The sequence below is a fragment of the Echinops telfairi genome, unplaced genomic scaffold, assembly GCF_000313985.2.
Source record: "Echinops telfairi isolate 266 unplaced genomic scaffold, ASM31398v2 ScPeMD7_18;HRSCAF=68, whole genome shotgun sequence".
NCBI lineage: Eukaryota > Metazoa > Chordata > Mammalia > Afrosoricida > Tenrecidae > Echinops > Echinops telfairi.
Genome location: NW_022103915.1, coordinates 10,744,428 through 10,759,421, shown reverse-complemented (window position 1 = coordinate 10,759,421; position 14,994 = coordinate 10,744,428). Strand labels below are relative to the sequence as shown.

At 48.3% G+C, this 14,994-nt stretch overlaps 1 protein-coding gene across 10 annotated transcripts in view; it reads left to right on the top strand.

Moving 5' to 3' along the window:
• Window positions 1–14,994, top strand: part of UNC79 (unc-79 homolog, NALCN channel complex subunit) — a 299,617-nt gene that overhangs the window by 263,988 nt on the left and 20,635 nt on the right. For all 10 annotated transcript variants that reach the window (XM_045288090.1, XM_045288086.1, XM_045288091.1 and 7 more), the window contains one exon: window positions 10,961–11,038. In XM_045288090.1, coding sequence (XP_045144025.1) covers window positions 10,961–11,038 — 78 coding nt within the window. The remainder of the gene's footprint in view (window positions 1–10,960; window positions 11,039–14,994) is intronic.

Genomic DNA, 14,994 nt, shown 5'->3' with positions numbered 1-14,994 from the left:
GGTGGGGGGGGGGGGCTAGAATTGCATACCAGGCAGGCCTCTAGCGAATTTGCAAAGATGTCGTTGGTGGCAGCCTGCTTCCAGAGAACTGAAGCTCTCCAGCCTCAGCATCCTTAGCTCAGCATCTCAGGTGATGGAGCAGATTTTGAGAACCGGAGGTGGGCTATTACATGAGTAACAAGAGAGAGAACAGGAGAGAGCCAGTGGGGCGGGGCAGACAGGGGGGCGCGCAGAGGGGAGAGGGAAAGTCTTGCGGGAAAGTTGTGGTGTTTGAGCTGGGTCACAAGGGGCAGTGGGTGCTGGCAGATGCCTATGCCTGGCGCTCCACGGAGAGTGGACTGCAGGGTGACGATTGCATGAAGGCGGAGTGGAGAAGGAGCAAGCTCGCCGTGCTGGAGGAGTCAGCCGTGGACTAGGTCGTCTGGGACCCAGCCCAGGGTTGAGGCTGGATCTAGATGGGAGCTGTGGGCATCAGGGAGGTGCACCAGCCAGACTGGCCTCGTAAACAGAGTCACGGCGTCTTCAGGTCTCCAGCATCACCGGTGGCTAAGTGGTTTAAGGAAAATGAGAGGAACAGATGTCTTGGGTGACTTGGGTGCCAGTCAGGGAGATGATGGTAAAGGGAACATCAACTGAGCATCGAATGTGTTGCAGGCACTGGACTGTTTGCCATAGTTATTCACTTCCCTTAATGCTCATAACAAGGCGGTGCTTCTGGCCTGGGCATGAAAGAAACGGAGGTCTGGTGGGTCTCCTAAGGGGCTTGCCCACCGCCACACAGCTGGGCTAAGTGATAGTGTTGGCATCTGGCTAGTGGGATCTAGCACCCAGAGCCCCCGGTAGTCAGTGTGAATCGCAGCCTAATCAAGCTCTTTGTGCTACTTGTCCAGATTCGCCCAACAGTTTTTCCTGAGTGTTTTTTTCACACTCACTGCCTCCATCTCTCATCACCCCTCTAATCTTTCCACCTAAGGAGACCCAGAGGAGATGTTACTATAACCCTGCTTTCTACCAGTTCCCTCCCTGTGTCAAAAACCCACAGCAACCTTGTAGTGCCTGTACTACCATTTCTATCCCTGCAAGGATTTATTGAGCATCGGTCTTGGGCTAGGTCTGGGGTCTGTAGAGATGCTAAAGGCATGGGCCCTGTTCTGATGATGTGCAAGTACAACTGTCAAAGCCTGTGCTGTCTGTAACGTACTGAGGAGGTGGAGGTAGCTAACTCAGTCTGGGAGATGAAGGGAGCTCACGAAGCCATTGTGGTTCCTGACCAAGCCCCAGGCAGGCTGCAGAGGGCTGGGGAAGTGGAGCTGGCAAAACCGTGCCCTTTCCTGCCAAGGGTTCGCAGTCTGGTCAGTGTAGTTGACTGGTCAACATAAAACCCCGCTCCGGTACAGCGTGTGCAGCAGGAGAGGAGTGTACTGAGTAAGGACGTGCTTACGTACCGGAAGAAGGACGTGTGGGCCTTGAAGAACGTGCAGAAGATCAAGAGTTTACTCAGTAGGGCGGAGGAGGGACAACACCTGTTATTTACTATTTAATCATCACTGACGTGTCCCCTTCCTCCCCCTCCTCCCTCCACCCCACACGGTTTCCTACGAATCATTAGGGCTGGAATTTCGTTTTCTCAGACTGAAGATTTAATAAGAGGTTGGTGCGTTTTCGGTGAAGCGTGCGCTGCCTGAGAAGAGCTTCCCAGGGGGTATATGGAAGCTCTTTGAGAGCATGTGCGACAGGGATGCAGCAGCCATGGACAGCAGGCAGGAGGAAGTCAGAATGAAAGGACTCCCGTTGTCCCAAGAAGAAGATCCGTGCTCGTGGAAGAGACAGGTTTTAACATCCTCCCAGTGGGTGTCCTGGGCTTTTTTATCCCCTCGACTCACTATCCCACGGGCAGCAGCACTGCCTTTGAGGACAAGCACCTTTCGCTGCAACGGACCTTCACGCTGCGTGGAATCAACGCTAGCTTGGAGGAGAGGCCAGGGGACGTGGGCTCAGAGAAGTGGCCCCGGAGAGATGTGGTGTAGCAGGCTAATGCATCTTGGGGCCTCTCACTTCTGATCATGGTTTAGTTGGGGTCGTGCCACCAGGAAGCACACTAAGTCCCAGGGCCCTGCTGGTGTTTTCCTCTGGGTACCAGGGAGTGTCCCCCTTAATTGCCCAGAGCCTCGAGAGCAGAGCAGATCTACGTGGCTGATATTCTTGGGGTCTAGCACCCCACGCTGGAACTGCAGCTGGGGGCAGGTTTTCTATGAAGTACATTAGTCAACCGTAATAAGCACTGTCACAAGTCAGCATGAGCACCGTGACAGTTTAAATTACCCAGGGCTTAGAGAAACCAGGAAAACAGTGATTATTGCAGTTAGGTGAATAAATAACAAAAACAAATTAGCTTTAGGAAGGGAAAAAAGGGCCAAAGTAGATACTTCTGAATGTGTTTTTGTGATTTTAAATGCCTCGTCCTTTTTTTAGGGCAAATATGTATTTGTCATGGAATCGAGGGAAATACGTAAAACAAAAAACACGTTGTAAAGTTATCCTGGTTGGAAAGGTTCATTTGGGGGGCATTTTGCGATCCGGCCCAGGAGAGATCACTCTGTGAATGTTTGTGCCTTCTCCAGTTGGGCAAAGGGCCAAGTTCACACAAGTTCAAAAAATATGAACCATCGAGCCCATTGTACGAGCATGTCCTTGTTGTAGACAGGCCCTCTGAGGAGGCCCTTTTCACGACGGAGAGAAGTGAACGGAGACAGACCTTACAAAGCAGGAGTTCCCTCTTCTGCCCTGGGACCCTGTAAAGCAGGGGTTCTCAATCTTCCTCATGCCTCGACCCTTTCATACAGCTCCTCATGTGGTGGTGACCCCCCAATCATAAGATTATTTTCATTGCTACTTCATCGCTGTCATTTTGCTACTGGTATGAATTGGGCGACCCCAAAGGGGTCGCGACCAGAGGTTGAGAACCGTTGCTGTTGAGCATGGAGAGAAGTCCTGTGTGGCGCCCCTCGCTCGTTCTCAACAGGAGTGCATCTTTCTGCAGCGTGCTCTGGGTCCTTTCTGTCTTGTCCTTGATCACCTTGGTCTCCTAGGTCATCCCCGTAGATAAGGAGTTTTAGCCTGGACTCTGGTAGCTTCTCTGAGGCCCGGGAGTGTAGCCTGGACGACCGTGGAAGCTGTTCTTTGTACGGAAGGGGATTTCCGCTCCTGGCACCTGGGAGAGTAGGCGTATGGTATGGACAGGTGTGTGTCGGAGGAAGACACTGACCTGCTTCACAGACGTCAGTAAGTGCCATCTGACGGCAGTGGAGGTGGATGTGCTTCACTGAAAAGGCAACTTAGGGACAGGAAAGAAAACATCCGGAAGGAAAACCTCTCCAGGCGATCTATGGTGAATGGCACCGGTGCTCTCGGGAGAAGAGAGTCCGTTGCTGAGACACTAGGTTTGCATTCATTTTTTTCACCCCAGTGGGACCCACGCTATTCTATGAACTTCTTTGCTGAGAACATCGTAGACTCACTGAGATGGAATCCGTCTGCTCTTCTCACTTAGAAACCCCGGCTTGTTTTCTATCAAATACTCCAGAGAGAACCTCTTCAAGGACAATGACAGGCTTTCTCAAGGAATTGGGGCATCACCAAGTTCTCAGGGTTTCAAGGCAGGAACGGGAGCCAAACACTCTATTTTTAAATTCCTAGGAATTCTTTCTGGAGGTCTGACGTGATGGTAAATTTCCCAGCGTGTCGTACTGCAACAAGGGGCTCAAACACAACCATTGTCAGGCGGGTGCGGGAGTGGGCAGTGTTGCTTTCGGTTGAGCATAAGGTCCTTGTGAGTCAGAACTGGCTTGATGGCATGTAAAACCACAGCGGCATCGTGGGGGTTGCCCGGCCATGACTCCGGTTTGTTTCCACTTACACAGAGCCCATCCGCTAAACCAACTTCACCGCCCTGCAGTTGATGCCGACTCCGGCCATCTCAAAAGCTCATTCAAGTGGTCTTTCTTCTTTTGTTTGCTTTTAAAGAAAAAGAGCCATGGAGACAGAAAAGAATTGGTCAATATATAGAAAAACTCTATATTCTTTGGAATTTAAAGGGCCAGTTGCAAGATATGGTTCCCCTTTTCCACTTTGGATGGGTGTAATATAGATCTCTTAACATTTTTTTCTCTGCTAGTGTGCTGAAGAAATTTTACGTATAATTGGCTATTAATCATCTTCTTGGAGAGAATTAAAAGAGCCTTCATAATAGAGTGATCCTCATTAAAATCGACCACAAAGAATACTTAAGCTCCTATCGAAAAAGAATTTCCGAAGTTCCTATTAAGTGTCAAGGGTAGACATTCTGCTAATTTACATATAGCACACCCACTTGGTGGGGGCATGCCTGTCTATTCAAACTATGGAATCGTGTTGCTGAAAGGTTTTCTTTGAAAGGTAGGTGAAGTGGTGGGCTGAAGGACAAAGAGATGGCTGTTGGCTTTCTTTAATTTGCAGAGTTACTGTTGACATGTGGCTATTAATATGAGTTGAGTTGGTAATAATCCGATCACTCTATGGAATGAGAGTTGGAGATACTATTTTGGGCTTCATTTCGATAATGAATTCATCACGTAATGACACATAATGGATATCGCATTTGTTCTTTCAGATGCACGGGGGTGTGCATCGTTCAGGGGCATTATCACTACCTCGCTCTGAGAGTAGAGAAGCAGTCTTCCTTCTACAGCAGTCAGGTCTTGCTGGAATCCGTTCACTTTCAGTGACCCTGTTGATACTTCAAATACCAGTGACGTAGCCTTCAGCATCAAAGGAACACATGAGCCCCACAGTGGCTGCCACGATGGGCTCGAACATGAGAACAATCGTGAGGATGATGGAGGACCAGCAGTGTTTCCTTCAGTTGTGCACAGGGCGGCTGTGAGTCAGAATGGACTACCTAACGACCACAACAACCAACGTCTTCCGTCTGAAATCAGACACGCACTCAAGATACGTCAACCATTCTTGGTGATTGGAATGCAAAAGTTGAAAGCAAAGAGGAAGGAAAAGTAGTTGAAAGTATGGGTTTGGGGATTAGCAATGAAGCTGGAAATCACACGATAGATGTTCACAAGACTAATGACTTGTTCAACACAACTTTTTTTCAACACAAAAGGAAACTCTGCAAGTGGACTTCTCCAGACAGAATACACAGAAATCAAATCGACTACATCTTTTGGAAGATACTATCATTCTCAGAAGCTAAAACCAGGGCAGGGAGTGACTGTGGAACAGACTAGACTAGCATTTGGTCAGATGTAAGTTCAGGTTGAAAGAAAATTGAAACAAGTCCCCCGGAGAACCAAAATACAACCTTCACTATATCCCCCCAAAATTCAAGAATATTTCAAGTACAGGTTTGATTCACTGAACGATCGTGACAGAATACTTGATGAACTGTGGGATGACATCGGAAACATCATACATGAAACAAAAGGTCATTAGACAGGAAAGAAAGAAAAGATCAAAGTGGATGTCAGAGGAGACTCTGAAACTTGCTCTTAATCGTAGTTAAAACTCACTGCCATCAATTTTACGCCCACTCATAGTGACCCTGTAGGACAGCATAGAACTATCCCTGTGAGTTTCTGACACTGTAACTCATTATGGGAGTAGAAAGCCTCGTCATTTCCCCTCAGACCAGTTAGTGGTTTCAAATGACTGGCCCTGTAGTTCACAGCACAACTTGTAACCACTGTGCCACCCAGACGCGAGTCCTAACCATAGAGTAGCTTAGGCAAACGGAAGCCAATGAACTCCAAGGACTGAATAGAAAACTTCAAAGGGCGGCTTGAGATGATAGGGTCAAATATTAGAATGAAATGTGCCAAGAAAGACCTAGAGTTGGAAACCCAACGAGGGAGAAGACTCTCAGCATATCTTAAGTGGAAAGAACTCGAGAACAAATTCAAGCTTTGAGTTGTGATACTGAAAGATTCTATAGGCGACATATGGAATGATGCAGGAAGCATCAAAAGAAGATGGAAAGAATAGAGTCAATGTACCAAAAGAACTAGTCAGCTTTTGAGGAGGTAGCGTATGGGCAGTGTGGTAGTTACATAACCTCATGTCAACTGAAGGGTATTATGAGTGAAGGGGTGGAGTCTAGACTGTCAATCAGGTCATAGCCAATGAGGCCTCTGTGTGGGCGTGGCCTTCTGATGAGGATTCTGGGAACTTCATCTCTTCCTCCCTGGAGGTGTAACACACTTTCTCTCTGCTTCACCTTCCTGTTGACAAGCCACATGGAGCCACGCTGATGGCATCCAGAGTCCTGGAGATGTTTCCACTGCCACTGGATCCACAAGACTTTCCACCCACAGGCCTGTGATCTTCCTGTATTCGGCATCATTACATGTGCTGTGTGAACCTGAAGAGGAAATTATGAACTAATATCGAACATATGGGCTAATATTGGACTTATGGACTTGATCTGGACTGGGCTGGGATGTTTTCTTAATATAGAACAGCTCTTTGATCTAAAGCTCTCCCTTATACACATATGAGTATCTCTGGATTTGTTTCTCTAGTCAACCTGGCCTAACACAAGCAGGAACCAATGGTGCTAAAGGAAGAAATTCAAGCTGCACTGAATGCATTATCCAAAAACCAGGATCCAGGAATTAATGTAATACCAATTGAAATGTTTCAACAAGCTGATAAAGCACTGGAAGCACTCCCTCATCTATGCCAAGAAATTTGGAAGACAGCTACCTGGCCAGCTGACTGAAAGAAATCCCTACTTGTGCCCATTTTAAAGAAAGGTGACCCAAACAGACTGTGAAAATTATAGAATGATATCACTTATATCACATGCAAGTGAAATTTTGCTGAAGGTCATCCAACAATGGTTTCAGCAGTAGTACAATGTTAGGGGAACTGCCAGAGATTCAGGCCAGGTTCAGAGAAGAACATGGCACAAAAGATATCATTGATGCTGTCAGATGAATCTTGAATGAAGGCAGAGAATACTAGAAAGATGTTTATGTGACTTCCCAAGGCATTCAACTGTGTGGATCATAAGAATGGAGATTCCAGAGCACTTCATTGTGCTCATGCAGAACCTGTACATGGATCAAGAGGCAGTAGTGGGAACAGAACAATGGAATATTGCATGGTTTGAAATCAGGAAAGGTGTACATCAGGATTGTCTCCTCTTACCATACTTATTCAATTTGTATGCTGAACAAATAATCAGAGAAACGAGATTCTTTGAAGAAGAACGAGGCATCAGGATTGGAGGAAGTCTTGTTAACAACCTTTGAGATGCACACGACACAACCTTGCTTGCTGACAGCGAGGAGGACTTGGTGATGAAGCTCAACAATCACATCCTTCAGTATCGATTAAAACTCAGTGCAAAGAGAGTCCAGACCCTCACAACTGGACCAGGAGTTCGCATCATGCTCAATGGAGGGAAGAGTGTGGAGCACAGTCAGTGTTCATGGAAGCAGCAACCAAGAGATCAAACAACACATGGCATTGGGAAGATCTGCTGGGCAAGGCTTCTTTATAGTATTGAAATGCAAGGACGCTCCTTTGAGGGTTAAGGGGCCCCTGACCGAGCCATGGTATTTTCAATGGTCTCATACTCACGTGCCAGTCAGACATTGCATAAGGAAGACTGAAGAAAAATCAGTTCACTTTCGCTGTGGTGTCGGTGAAAACACAAACATCTCGGTCTTGGGCAAAGTACAGCCAGAATGCTCTTTGGAGTCAAGGAGAGGAGACTTTATTTCCATATTTCAGATATGTTAGCAGGAGAGATCCGTCCTTGGAGAAGGACGTCATGCTTAAAGTGGAGGGGTGGAGATAAAGAAGAAGGCCCTCCGGGAGACAGATTGACACAGTGGCTGCAACCATGGGCTCAGGCATAAGAAGAAGGATGAGCCCGGTGCAGGACTGGGCAGTGTTTCCTTCGGGTGCACCTGGGTCACTAGGAGGAGGTCCCCACTTGATGGCACCCACCACCCACAACACGGCAGTCAATATGTCCTCCTCCAGTTTTAGCTTTGTTCCGAACATTGTGATCAGATCAGAATGGGTTTCCTTTTCTTGAGTTCATGGTCATCAGTGAGATGAACTGAGCATAGCCAGGCTTATTAAGGTGCGAATTGTATGTGCTCCACCGGGTTAAACATTCAATGATGAAAAATAAATAATAGATGAGCTTAGTAAGTACCTTTGTGCCTTTTGATGCTGCCAGACTGTCTGAGGCACCTCCAGGACTTTCAGGGTGAGCTTTGATTCATTCTGACTTGGGAGTGTTAGCACAAATCAGACGTTGGAATCTGACCCCACGTCTCACTGCCAGCCATGCAGACAGCAGACTTGTGGCTGTTTTGCTGCGGGTGGCAGGGAGACAGACATCTGCTGAAGGCAGAAGGGACCTGGGTGCTTTGCCTCTTGACAATGCTTGTCTTTCGCTCAAGGGCCCAGCCAGGTCCTGCAAGGGCTCTTTGAGGCTTGGGGCTTTCAGCCACTGTCTAGTGGGCAGATTTGACTAAAGTGAAGGGCGTAGGTTCTCCGGACTTGCCTTCTCTCACCCATTAGGTCACTTCTGTCGTCCCCTGTGGCCTGTCTTAGCTGGGGAGTCTCAGAGTTCTGTGGAAAATAAATGGATGAGAAATAGGGGGTCCTATCAGCTGACAGCGGTTTGAGGACTCCGTTAAAAGTACTTTGTCTTACCCCTCCATCAGAAGTACAATTGCAAAAAAAAATTAAAAAGTGTATAATTGCTTTCTCTGATGTAGACATGTTCCCCTTTGCACCCCACTCTTGATCCAATCTCCCAGTAAGGCTCACTAATAACTCCTGTAGGGTTGTCTGTTGATTTGGGATGAGTGCAGAACGCTGTGATAGGGCAGGAATTAGTTAGTCTTCTCGCTCTCCCCATAACAAGGGGAGCTGATCCCATGTGGAGTGAGGCCACCTCTCTCTCCATGGCTTTTGAGATGTTCTGATAGATGGATGATGCAGTTTATGGTAACTAGGTAGGCACACTACCTAGCCACCTGGGGGAGCAGGTTAGAGGAGGGCCTGGGCTGGGGACTGGGGTTTCGTGTGTTTTTCTATATCAGAAAGCCAGGGTTTATAAAGACAGTCGCTGAAATGATAGTTACCTGGGGGCACAACAGGTGGGGTTGGAGGAAATGGGCCGTCGACCCCAGTGGATACAAGAAGGAAGAACTATTTCAAAGTTGTTTGCCGTGGTGGTTGCACACCCTTCTTAATAGGATTGAACAATTGACCTGTGTGATGTGTTCATGATAGCTCAATACGACCGGCGAAAAACAAGCAAATAAAGGGGGCCGGAAGATGTAGTTTCTCTTTGATGGCAGACGCGGCAGCTTTTGACGACAAACTTTGGGAAACAACATTCAGTAGCTGTGTCTGCCGGGAGGCTGGGCGGCTTCTTCCTGCCCACCCTATCCTCCTAGCGACTTTTCCTGAGATGTTGGTGAAAATGCAGCTGCCGCTGTTTCTCCCTCCTCTTCTGCAACCCTCTTTTCTCACTTTTCCGTATGTTAGAAATAAGTGCGAGTCAGATGGCTGTTGTTGTTCAGTGCCGCCCAGTCTGTTCCGACTTGCAAGGACCCTATGTAACAACGGAACAGTCCAGGAGCCCATGGCGGCAGCCGTCTGTGCCAGCCTGTCTCATCAAGGATCTTTCTCTCTGCCCCTGCCCTGGGGCATTGCCAAGCAGGATGAGAAGTTTCCATGTGCTAGAAATCGGTCCACGCGAGATGAGTAGACAGGGGCTTGTCTGAACGAAATCATGGGACCTTCGGGCCCCCTGGATGTTAGTGGCTGGTGCCTCCTTTGCCAGATGCAAAGTCGGGGTGCAGAGTTCTCGGCGGAATTGACTCATCAGCTCCCTGCAACTGCCGTGGAGGTACAGGGAGCTGAAAGTGAAGGTAGAATGGAGATAGGTGCCCCAACCCATCATGCTGCTTGGAAGGGCCATGGGGCCTGCTGCCCTTTCACCCCCAGGAGTCACCAGCACCCACGTGTCTGGCATGGAGGGTTAGAGTTACCCATGCCGGAAGGGCAGCTCTTGCCCCTGAACAAGAAGGCTAAGGCCTCCTGGCCCTTAGAAGCTTTATGACAGAGTACCACCTGGTCAGCGAACCTGCTGCCTCATCATAACAACCCTGATGAGCTTGGCAGTGGTCCTTTGGCCCACAGCTCCTCGTCTGGCTTTCTTAGGATTTTCTGGACTACTCCAACCCGTACGACTTCCCCACCACACCACCATTTGGCTGGGACTGAGCCTGCCAGCTTCCCTGTGCTCTTCCCGCACGAGGGTGGCGTGGAATGAACGAGGGCTTCTCTCAGCCCCTGAACTCTGCCCGGCAGCAAAGCAGCAGGTACTAACTCACAGCGACCCTTTAGGACAGCGTAGAACTGCCCCTGTGGGTTTCCAAGATGTCAGCTGTTCATGAGAGTAGAAAGTCTCTGTTTTTCTCCCAGGAGTGGCTGGTAGTTCCGAGCTTCTGACCTTGGGGACCACAGCCCAAATGCATAATCCCTGTGCCACCAGGGCGCCATAGCCTGTGATGGTAATTGTCGGAAGTATGGCCTGTAGTCACTGCCAAGGAGAGCTGGCAAGAGAGTGAATTCAACATAAATCTGACCACGCAGAGCCTGGGTCTGTTTTTTTGTCTCTTCCTTGACTACAGGGTCCATCTCAATGCTGCTCAGCTTGCTGGGCACAGTGAGACCTGTGTGCTCATGCCAATGTGAGGAGTCTGAAGGTCTCATAGGCCTGAGCTGTGTTGTGATTAGCCAGAGCCGTCTCCCAGGGCAGAGTGTCGTGGCAGTAAACACGAACAGATTTAAGCCAAGTTCATGTCACTGTGAAGCATTTGCTACTCCCCCAAAGCGCTCAGACCTAACCATTCTTTCCACTTCTCACTAGTTCATTTGTGCAGACGCTGGGACCAAACTGGCGGAGTCAACCATCCTGAGCAAGCAGATGATCGCCTCCATCCCTGGAGTAAGTCCTGGCCCTCCTGTCGTCCGCACTCGCTCACCCTTTCTGTGGCCTCCCTTAGCAAAGAGGTCTTTTGGGCCTGTCCTGATTCACCGCCCGCCCCCACCACCAGTTTCCTGAAGCAGTGAGACCCGCTTCTTCACCCCTGTTCTCCCGCCCTGGGTCACCACAATGAACTTTGGTCCCTGTACACTCACCTGTTCCAGCTATTTCCTGTAAGTGGGATCATGCAAAAGTGAGCCATAGAGCAAAGACTGTAAAATCGAAAACTCATTCACACCTTATTTGAAAGAGCACCGGGGAAGATCTAAAGTCATCCCTGCTACTGGAAATATGGAATTCCAGGGGACAGGAATATAATCGACATGGTCAGTTAAGAAGAGAGAGGGAGTACCCCCAAAGGCCAGAGATTGAGAACAGATTTCATCAAATCAGTGTCCCCCCAGATATGATTTCCTGATACAGGCTGGAGTTAGCCAATTTGATTTAATGAAAGCCAGAAGGAAATAAGCATCGCAATGTTTTATTTCCTTTTTACTATTTTCTTTCAAGAATTAAAAAAGTTCATTATCGACCAGCTAGTGAACTATTTGGTATAATGTGCCAGTCATAGCCGCAGGGCAGGGTTATGATAAAGAAACAGTCATGGCTCATTGATGGCAAATTTACACCAACCAAGTCAGCAACTTTTGAAAGATTCATTGTTGATTGAAAAGAAATTGCTTTAATTTTCAGTAGGGAAACATTTTAATTCAAAACAAAACCAAAACACTTATAACCCTTCTGTTTTAAATCAAATTGGTTAACTCCAGCCAGTATCAGAAAATTGTTTCTAAACAAACAAACAAACAAACAAATCTCTCATTTTCAATAAATCTGTTCTTAATATCTGTCCATTTTGGGGGGATGGTTTTGCATTTTGTTTGCTTATTCTCATCTAGTTGGACAGTTGTGTACTTTCCAGTTCTTTTGCTCAAACTAAACCATCAAACCCACTACCATTGAGATGGTTCCGACTCCTGGTGACCCTCTAGAGCAGCATAGACCGGCTTCTGCGGGTTTCTAAGACCATAAATCTTTACGGGAGGAGAGAGTCTCATCTTTCTTCCATAGAGGCTGGTGGTTTTGAACTGCTGGCCTTGCGATTAGCAGCCCAAGGACACCACCAGGGAGGGCTCCCTAGGCTCCCTAGGCCTATGCAAGGAGAATATGATTTTTCCACAAACTCTTTGAAGGACCCTCGTATAGATAACCTCCCCAAACCCACTGCCGTTGAGTTGGCGCTGGCTCATGGTGACTCGGTAGAGCAGAGTAGAACTGCCCTGTCGGATTTTCAAGGCTGTAAATCTCTCTGCACACAGACTGCCACACCTCCTCCAGAATTGTCTCACTAATGTATACTCACCATGTACCAAGGCATCCTGGTGGTGCCCTTAGTCCACAAGCTGGCAGTTGGAGCCCACCATGGGAGAAGAGATCTGGTGATCCACTCTAGTAAATCTCACAACCGAGGAAACTGTATCCTACTGCCATCGAGTTGAATGGGACCCATTGTGACCCAATGTATGGCTTCTGAGGTTTATAAATCTATACACGATCGGACAGCCTCATCTTTCTCCCTTACAGTGACTGGTGGGCTTGAATGGATGACCTTACGGGTCCTGGCCCAGTGACTATCCTCCTTTGTTCTCTAAGGGTGCTATGGGCCGGAATTGACTGCGTGGCACATAACACCAGCTACCAGAGTTCGGAGCACTGGTGGCCTCGTGGGGAAGCACTGAGCTGATCACCAAGAGGGCAGAGGTTCAAACCCGCCAGTTTCGCATCTTGCTCCCTAGGAGAGAAAGAGGTGGCAGTCTGCTTCCTTAAAGATTTATGACTTGGGGGACCACATGGGCAATTCTATTCTGCCCTCTAGGGTGCCTGGGAGTCGGAATGGACTCCACAGGAACAGGATTTTGGTTTTGACGGTCAGGGATAGGCTGAGGATCGAGTGAGAGAAGAATACAGATACAGCGCATTAGTGTAGTGCCAGACACAGAGTAAGGGACAAGGAAGCATCGGCTATTAGGAAAGAAAGGCAACGAAGACTGCTTCTTGTTGGATATGTAAATGATTTTTAATGGCCTACCACTGTCATGAGTGTGTGAGGAACATTATGGTTCTTAAGTTTGTGTCCAGATTTCAGATCGGGTTACGGTACATTTCTGGGATCCTTAAGGGATCTTGATTGACCTGCGGTCCATGTAGACGCAGTGAGATAAATATCGCAGTACACAGCGACACAATACGCAGGGAAGCTCATTGTCTGCTCGTGGAAGGTTAGATGAGTATTCTGGTGAATGTGGGCGGGCCTTCCAGACGAAGCCCCCAGCGGCGAGGGCCCTTCCAGCGACTGTTTTGCCGAAGAGCCTTGCTTGGAAAATGCTTTTGACGGATTTATTTGAAAAGTAGATTAGGAAAACGTCTCGATCATATTAAAAAAATACATATGTGTGCATGTTCGATGCATTAAAAAAACTTGAAAGGGATGGTGGATAAATTATAACACCAAAGGTAAAAGATACATGCTTTGTATAAAACAAAATTCAAAGCAGAAAGGAGAAAAGAAGGAGGAGGATTGGAAATTACATTCTTTTGTCTTTTAAGTGTCCATGTCTCCCCAAGATGATCCTTTCAGGAAAGGGGGTGCATGTCGGAGGCTTTTTATTCGTCGCCGCGGCTGCCTCTTGCACAGTAGTAGCCCGGTAGTACCTTCCCCATCCTCATACCTGGGAATTCAAACAGAAAAGCCAAATATTGAATACTGCCTGTGGTACTCATGCCCGTGACATTTGCCGAGTTGACGTCGTAGCGGCCCTGGCTAGGAGCAGCAAATCCCTGCCCAGAAATGCCAGCCCGGACCTTGGGCACAACGTGAGAAAGGTCAGCGAGAAGGGGATGCAGCGGAGGGAAGTCGCTCTCTTGGGTGGAAGGGTTGGTAGTCCAAGGGCAGGCACACAATAACCTTTTATAATCCCTGCCTTCGATGTAAATGAAAAGAAGGCAGCCTTGCGACCGATGAAACGCTTGGAACACTCTGAACGGCTCCGCTGCCCATCACCTGCTTTTGCCGTTTGTTCCCCTGTCACGGGAAGTGACAGGCATCACATTGGAGGGGAGCTGGGAGGGGCGTGTGCAGATTTCCATGAATGTGGGAGGAGGGGAGCCACTGGGTGAGTGAGTTAAGTGGAGATGGTTCTAGCTTTTCCTAAATACAGCTAGGGAGGGCCAGGAGCAGCCTCCAGATGGGTTCAAAGCCTGCCTGCTTCTGAGCCGCATTAGGCCCAGGCTGACCGGGGCTTTCTCTCAATGCCACTTTGAGGTAGCCGTCAGCCTCTGCAGTTTCCTTTTCTTTACTTATAATCCGAAATTCACCGCATTGCCCAAGCCAGTGGGTTTAGGCCATTGAATAGCCTCTCTCACAAGCCTTCTTTTGCTTGCGTGCTTTCTTACTCACGTAGTTGCTCCTTTGCTCTAAAACTCCCCAAACATGCTGCTAGTGTGTGGGGAGAGATGGCCATTTGACTTCAACCCCCACCCCCCTTTTAAAAATCTCTTCCAAGAACTAGATGGAACTATCGCTGTCTACTCAATGGTCCACTGACATTGTATGAGAAGCTAAGTTCTGAGTGAGTGGAAGCTACAGATTTCGCACTTGTACCACAAGCACCGGGCGTATTCCTATACGTTTATGATGTCCGCATCGATAGAAAAAGAGTCCAGATTCTGGTGGGAGACGTTGGCGGCAGGTCTTTTATGTGCATCTTAGAGTCCCTAGAGTGATCAAGGGTTCCTGGAGTTTGGGGATGATCCAAGTGGTCAAAAGCTGAACCAAGCTCGCTGCCATTGAGTCGACCCTGACTCAGCACGCTGATGGAGGAGAACTCAAAGGACAGGGGAGAGCTAAGCGCCCCCCC